This window comes from Dunckerocampus dactyliophorus, chromosome 13 (assembly GCF_027744805.1).
Source record: "Dunckerocampus dactyliophorus isolate RoL2022-P2 chromosome 13, RoL_Ddac_1.1, whole genome shotgun sequence".
NCBI classification, from domain to species: Eukaryota; Metazoa; Chordata; class Actinopteri; order Syngnathiformes; family Syngnathidae; genus Dunckerocampus; species Dunckerocampus dactyliophorus.
The window spans coordinates 2,326,933-2,333,715 of record NC_072831.1 but is presented as its reverse complement, the minus strand read 5'-3'; the positions used below and the strand labels follow the sequence as shown (position 1 = coordinate 2,333,715).

Here is a 6,783-nt window from a genome sequence, read left to right as displayed (position 1 = left end):
CGTTGCAGTTTTCAAGTGCAGGACTCTTGGAAGGCGTGGATGATGCTGTTGTACGCAGGAGGCGGGGTTTGAGAGGGCAGGAACCCCTTCAGTCCGTTCCCCCCCAACCAGAAGGAATGCCGCTTGTTGGGCACCAGGGATTCCGAATCAGATGCCAAGGTGTCCTCTGGCATTTGGACCTGGGCGTCGTCGCCCATCTCCGCACCGCCGTTTCCTTTTCTGGGCGCCGGGCGGAAGGTGGAGGTCTCCGGCCCAGGTTTGCTCCCCAGGGGGCCCACGGGCTCCAGTGAAGGCTGCCGGTAGACGTTGAGAAACGTGCTCCGGTAGAGACCCAGCTGGCCGTCAGCCGGGATTCGGGACGATGAGGGTTTCTTCTTCTTCTTCTTGGTGCGTCCGGTGATGCGGGCGGTGGCTCGGCGACGGGAGGCCCAAGTCAGCAGCACGTAGACCAGAGCGCCCAGCAGGAGGCCCACCAGGATGGACAGACAGAAGGCAAGGATCATGTCACCTGCACAGAACGCATCGTGGGCTTGATATCACAAGGTATCATCATCGCTCACTCAACCGTATCTACAGTGTACATCAGCATAAGAAGTTCACTTCCAATCATTGAGAGAGATTTTACACACCAAAAAGTGTTTGCTCCACTTGTGATTGCAGATTTTTTCCTCAAAAACATTTCACTTATTCTCGGAAGTTTATCTTTTTGTTCTTGAAAATCTTCGACATTTTTCCTCAAAAATACCTCATTTTATTCTCACAGGTTTATCTTTTTTGTCTTCAAAATCTACAGAATTTTTCCTTAAAAACATTTCATTTTATTCTTGAAAGTTTTGCTTTTTTTCTTCAATTTTTACGACATTTTTGCTGAAAAATACCTGACTTTATTCTCAGAGGTTGATCGTAATTTTTCTTCAAATGTACGTCATTTTTCCTCAAAAAGAACTCCCTTCATTCTTGGACGTTTTTTTTTTCTTCTTCAAAATCCACAACATTTTTCCTCAAAAACATTTCACTTTATTCTCGGAAGTTTATCTTTCTGTTATATTTTTCCTCAAAAATACCTCATTTTATTCTTGCAGGTTTATCTTGCTTGTCTTCAAAATCTACAACACTTTTGCTCAAACATCTCACTTTATTCTTGGAATTTTATCTTTTTTTCTTCAAAATGCACACCATTGTTTTGCCTCCAAAAATATTTGACTTAAATTTCACCACGTTTTTGACAATTTTTAAAAAACGTATGGCTTTTTTTCTGAAAGATTTTATTCTTTTTACAGGTGAATTATTTTTTCCTTAAAAAGGTACAGCATTTCGGACTTAAATTTTGCAACATTTGCGACAATTTTTTCTTTAAAATGTACAACTTTTTTCTCAGAGACATTGTTTTCATAGGTTTATTATTTCTTTAAAAATCGGACTTATCTGTCATTCAATTTTTGAAATGTTTTTGGGAAAAATATTTGACTTATAGTCATAAATTCCTTTTTGTTAGTTTTGTCCTTTAAAACGTAGAACATTTTTTTCCAACAGGCACTGCCTGAGACAGCTAAGAAAAGGGGGGACTTATGTGACGGTTGGCCTTGGCTAAAGGTAATATTACGGCTTTTTTCTCGTAAATTTACAACTTTCTTTCTTGAAATCTCAGATTTTTTTCATCCAGTGTGGCCCCAATGCTCCGTCGGACTTTATTCCCGTAAATTCACGCTTTATTTTTCTTAAAACATCTGACTTTATTCTCTTAAGTTTAGGACTTTTGTCTTCGCAATGTACAACCTTTTCCTCAGAAATGCCTGATTTCAATTTGTAGCAATTTTGAAAATTGTTTTCTTTAAAATGTTTGACTTTTTTAACGCTATTCTTGTAATTTTACGATTTTTTAAAATATGTCTTTTTTACTTTAAAATGTTCGACTTTGATAGGCTCCAGCATGCCCCCGCAACCCTAGGAGGAGAAGCGGTATAGAAGATGGATGGATGGATGGATGGATGGATGGATGGATGGATGGATGGATGGAAGGATGGATGGATGGATGGATGGATGGATGGATGGATGGATGGATGGAAGGATGGATGGATGGATGGATGGATGGATGGATGGATGGATGGATGGAAGGATGGATGGATGGATGGATGGATGGATGGAAGGATGGATGGATGGATGGATGGATGGATGGATGGATGGATGGATGGATGGATGGAAGGATGGATGGATGGATGGATGGAAGGATGGATGGAAGGATGGATGGATGGATGGATGGATGGATGGAAGGATGGAAGGATGGATGGATGGATGGATGGATGGATGGATGGATGGATGGATGGATGGATGGATGGATGGATGGATGGATGGAAGGATGGAAGGATGGATGGATGGATGGATGGATGGATGGATGGATGGATGGATGGAAGGATGGATGGATGGATGGAAGGATGGATGGATGGATGGTAGACTTTTTTTCTCAGACTTTATTCCCATACGTTTATGATTTTTTTCTAAGAAATGTCGCACTTTATTCTCATAAATGTATTACTTATGTTGTTCTTTATGAAATGTATATTTTTTTCTTCAAGATTTTATTCTCAGAACATTTTTGACAATTTTTTTCTTTGAAATTTTGGATGTTTTCTCGCAGGCGTTACTCTTGGAAGGTTACCATATTTTCTGTCAAAAATAACTGACTGTATTCTTCATGAAACGAAACCAAAAAAAAACAAAAAAAAAAACCAGCAGACACATTAATTTTACAAAAATAAAGTCAAACTATTAAAGAAAAAAGTTGTAATCTACCAAATAAAAGTCACAATTTTACGAGAATAACATTATAATATTATGAGGAAAAATAACATTATTTTAGTAGCAAAAACTGATAATATATATCAACTTGTAATATCTTGAGAAACAAACAAAACAAAGTTGTAACTTTTGGGAAATGAGCTTGGAGAAAGGTTATGATATTTTGGTCAAATATATGAGACTATATGGTCAAAATATTATCGGAAGAAAGTCATAATTATCAGAAGAAAATGTACAAGTTGAAATAGTTGGAAAATTTTAAAACAACAGCAGAAATGGAAAAAAACAGCTGACATTTTACGAGAATAAAACCAAAATATTAAGAGAAAAAAAGTTGTATTCTAACGAGAAAGAAAGTCGCAATTTTACAACAATAAACTTGTAATATTATGAGGGAAAATAATGTCCGTTGAAGTATTCAATAAAAATAAAAAAAAAAGTCGTAAATAAAGTTAGGTTGGAAAATTAGGTTGCGGAAAATGTATAAAATCACAAGAATAAAGTGAAAATATTCTTAAATTTGGAATAATTCTCATAATTATGAGAAGAAAATATACAAGAAGAAAGTTGAAACATAAAGGCGTGTTGGGCAAAATGAAGCAAAAAATGCACTTTTCTTTTAACGTAGTTAATGAAATAAATTAGCTGGCGCTGTTAACATACTATTTTTGACAGCTCTACTAATTTTACAATTATTTTCCTATTTAAAAGAAAAATAACAATAACCTTTTTTCGATAAATGACTTAAATCTTGCAAAAAAAAAATATGACGTCATGTTTTAGCCTCTCCTACATGTTGCAGTAACGTCCGTTTGCGTTTCTTTTAGGGGTGTCACAAGATCTGGCGTCGCAAGATCTCGCGAGGTTCAAACGCGACAAGATTTGTCGTTCAAACAAGCTCATTAATTCACCACACAGTCAATGAAAAGGAATTTGGATCATTTTGCCATGTGCATGCGTGGTTTTTTCCCCTCGTCTCTCACCTCCAAACAGACAACAAGAGGTTCACTCTGTGCATTGGTTTCAGCACCTTGGCGCATTTGTTCCACAGAATAACGGCATGAACGGAGTGAGCCCTTTTGCCAGTCATACAGTCTCTTTGTCCGTGTGGGTGGAGGCGGGACCCCAAGCATACACATAGAGTGTGTGCCATCTCATCACGTGTGTCTCATACTACCCCTCTCTGGTTACACTCCAGTAAAACAATTTTTTAAAAAGAAAATGTCAAGCCATTTTGGCTGTGTTGAACGAAAACGTGGAATTTTCCGAAGGATATTCACTTTTAAAACATTAAAAAATGTCATTAGTCTTCCTTAAATTTGACTAAAGTGGCAACTGGACACAAAAAAATGTCACATTTTGTTCCTACAAACCAGAAACGTCCCAATGAAAATGCCGTTTTCTGATTTCATACTGATCGTCACATAAACTGACGCAAACTTTTATGTTAAAATGTCAATTTGGACCACTTTTCTTTTTTTCTTGTTATATTCGTCCACCAGACGGCGCCACTTTTCCCCATTCAAAGCATGCAGCAAAATGTGTCTTCTACTGTTTTGCGCATCATAAAATGATACGCGTGTGCTAAAATCCCCAATGAATAATTAGCATTTAATGAGGACAAAGTACTTTTCAAGGACTGACTCGTTTAAAGTGGAAAAAACATATCAATTGTTGCTTTTTAACGAGGTCTGTCAAAGCTAATGCCTTAATAACAAGTCAACGGGAATTCCCTTGAACGCCGCTATTTCATCGTGCGCACGTCCTGTTTGACCCTCGGCCCACGCCGTAGTTTGAGAGCAAATATTGAGCGGAAATGGAGAAAGCGGCAGACGACTGTCTCCCCGAGACCAAGTTATTTGTATCTGCTGTCGCTGTGAGTTGCGTTGTCACCGAGTACGTCGACTCTCAAACGCCAGAGAGAAGATAGAAGGCCCTCAACCGCCCCCCAATACCCTTATGCTTACCCCCGCATGTGGTGGCTCTACAGGGGGAAGATTCCGTGTGGCTTGTTCGGACTGGGCCCATGGGTGAAGGCCCGACCGCCACGGGCTCGCCTGTGTGCCCCTCCTCCCGGGCCAGTGCCCCACGTATGGGCGAGGTGCGGCCCCTCTTTTTGGTGTCTCTCTTCTGTCTGGCCCGTCACCGAGGACCTATTTGCCTTGGGAGACCCTACCAGGGGCATGTAGCCCCCAGCAACATAACCTAAGATCACTTGTGGTGCACTCAAACCCCTCCACCACAATAAGGTGGTGATTCAATCCCTCATTAAGATAAAAACTTCTTTCTGTCGATGATTAATTGTGATTAATTACAAGCTAACTACGGACGACATGCGATTAATTGCCATTATCGATTGACAGCCCTATTTTTAACATCAGCTTTTGGGAGACATGTCTTCTTTAGAGCAAGTGGTCCAGTTGAGTATTTCTGAGGGTGGTTGCGTTACAGTGGGCATGTTACATAAAAGCTTGCGTCGCTGCTGCTGTGTGGGTTCACTGTCAGATGCGTGCAAAAGGCGGCGTATCGCCGCTTTCACATCGTTTCTCCTGAGCAGGACATCAGTGCGCTCAGTGTGAGCTGTTGTTTCTGCTGTTCAAGATTGCAGGCGTCTCCAGTAAGAAAGCAGCACTCACCCGTGTTGAAAGACTGCAGTATTTCCAAAAGGGGGTGCGTGTCGTTGTGTGCCATCCTTCCCCGTCTTGTTCATTCCAAGCTTTTCCCAAGACAAGCTGCTTCTTCTTCTTTTTGGGCCCCAGCAGAGGAAACTTTGCTGTCGTGCTTCCTTCCCTCTCTGGCTTTAAAATTAGCAAGTACGTAGCTTATCTGTGCGGGACATAACAGCCATTGTTTCCCCCCTCGCCCTCCGGGCATCATTTCCTCCAGATCGATACTACTTTTGACACAATCACCCCCGACGGCGGGAACTTCTTTGTTTGGTTTGCTGCTCTTGTTGTGGTTTTCTGCTCAACGTACAAGCTCAATAAAGAGTTGAAAAAGTTGTGACAAGCTGGATAAAAAATGTAAGAAATGTGCGCTGGTGGGTCTGCAGGCTATCAAGCTCTCAGTCCCTGCGGGGATTTCCTTCCATTGTTGATGTTTCCACTCAACCGCGGTGAATGTGAGCGCGCCCTGGTCGTGGATTTGCTTTAAATCACCATTTCATGTCCCCTTTAGACGCTCTCATGGTGTCATTTCACACTAATAAATATTTTAATGATCAGATCCATATTTTTTTTAGTCAGCTCCTGCAACGAGGGCCGCACGGCGACCCGGCGGTTAGCATGTTGGCCACACAGTCAGGAGATCTGAAGGATCGGCGTTCGAATTTCCATTGGGCATCTCTGTGTGGAGTTTGCATGTTCTCCCCGTGTGTGGGGGGGTTTTCTGGGTACTCCGGTTTCCTCCCACATTCCAAAAACATGCATGTTAGCTTCATTGGAGACTCTACATTGTCCATAGGTATGAATGTGAGTGTTTGTCTATATGTGCCCTGCCATTGGCTGGCCACCCGTCTAGGGTGTACCCCGCCTCTCGCCTGAAGTCGGCTGGGATAGGCTCCAGCACTCGCCCGCGACCCTAATGAGGATAATAGGCGGCATAGAAGATGGATGGAGCTCCTGCAGTGATTTCTGACGTGGACGTCCAGCAGATGGCGACAAAGTACAAACAAACACGCGAGAGGCAGCATTTTTGCAGGTTTGCCACAAGAGGGCAGCTCAGGAGTGTACCAACGTTTTCAGCGAGGGCCACATTGTGAAAAATGAAAGGATGCAACTTTGCCACTGATATTTTGTAAAGCAACACATGTACATATGCTAAGAAGGTATATATATTTCAAGTACAATCTGCATCTCAGCTTTGTACTTTTGGCTCTAACTTTTTTTCTTAAATAATCTTACACCAAAATATTATGACATAACTTTTTCCCCAAACAAATGTTCCAAAAATGAAAACTTTATTTTGTCTATTTTATTTTTTTCCTTT

At 41.2% G+C, this 6,783-nt stretch overlaps 1 protein-coding gene across 1 annotated transcript; it reads right to left on the bottom strand.

Annotated features, from left to right (window-relative positions):
- Positions 1–11: 11 nt before the first annotated feature.
- Positions 12–503, bottom strand: myct1b (myc target 1b). Its single transcript, XM_054796957.1, has one exon. It carries the CDS (start codon positions 501–503, stop codon positions 12–14), a length of 492 nt encoding a protein of 163 aa, XP_054652932.1.
- Positions 504–6,783: the final 6,280 nt, after the last annotated feature.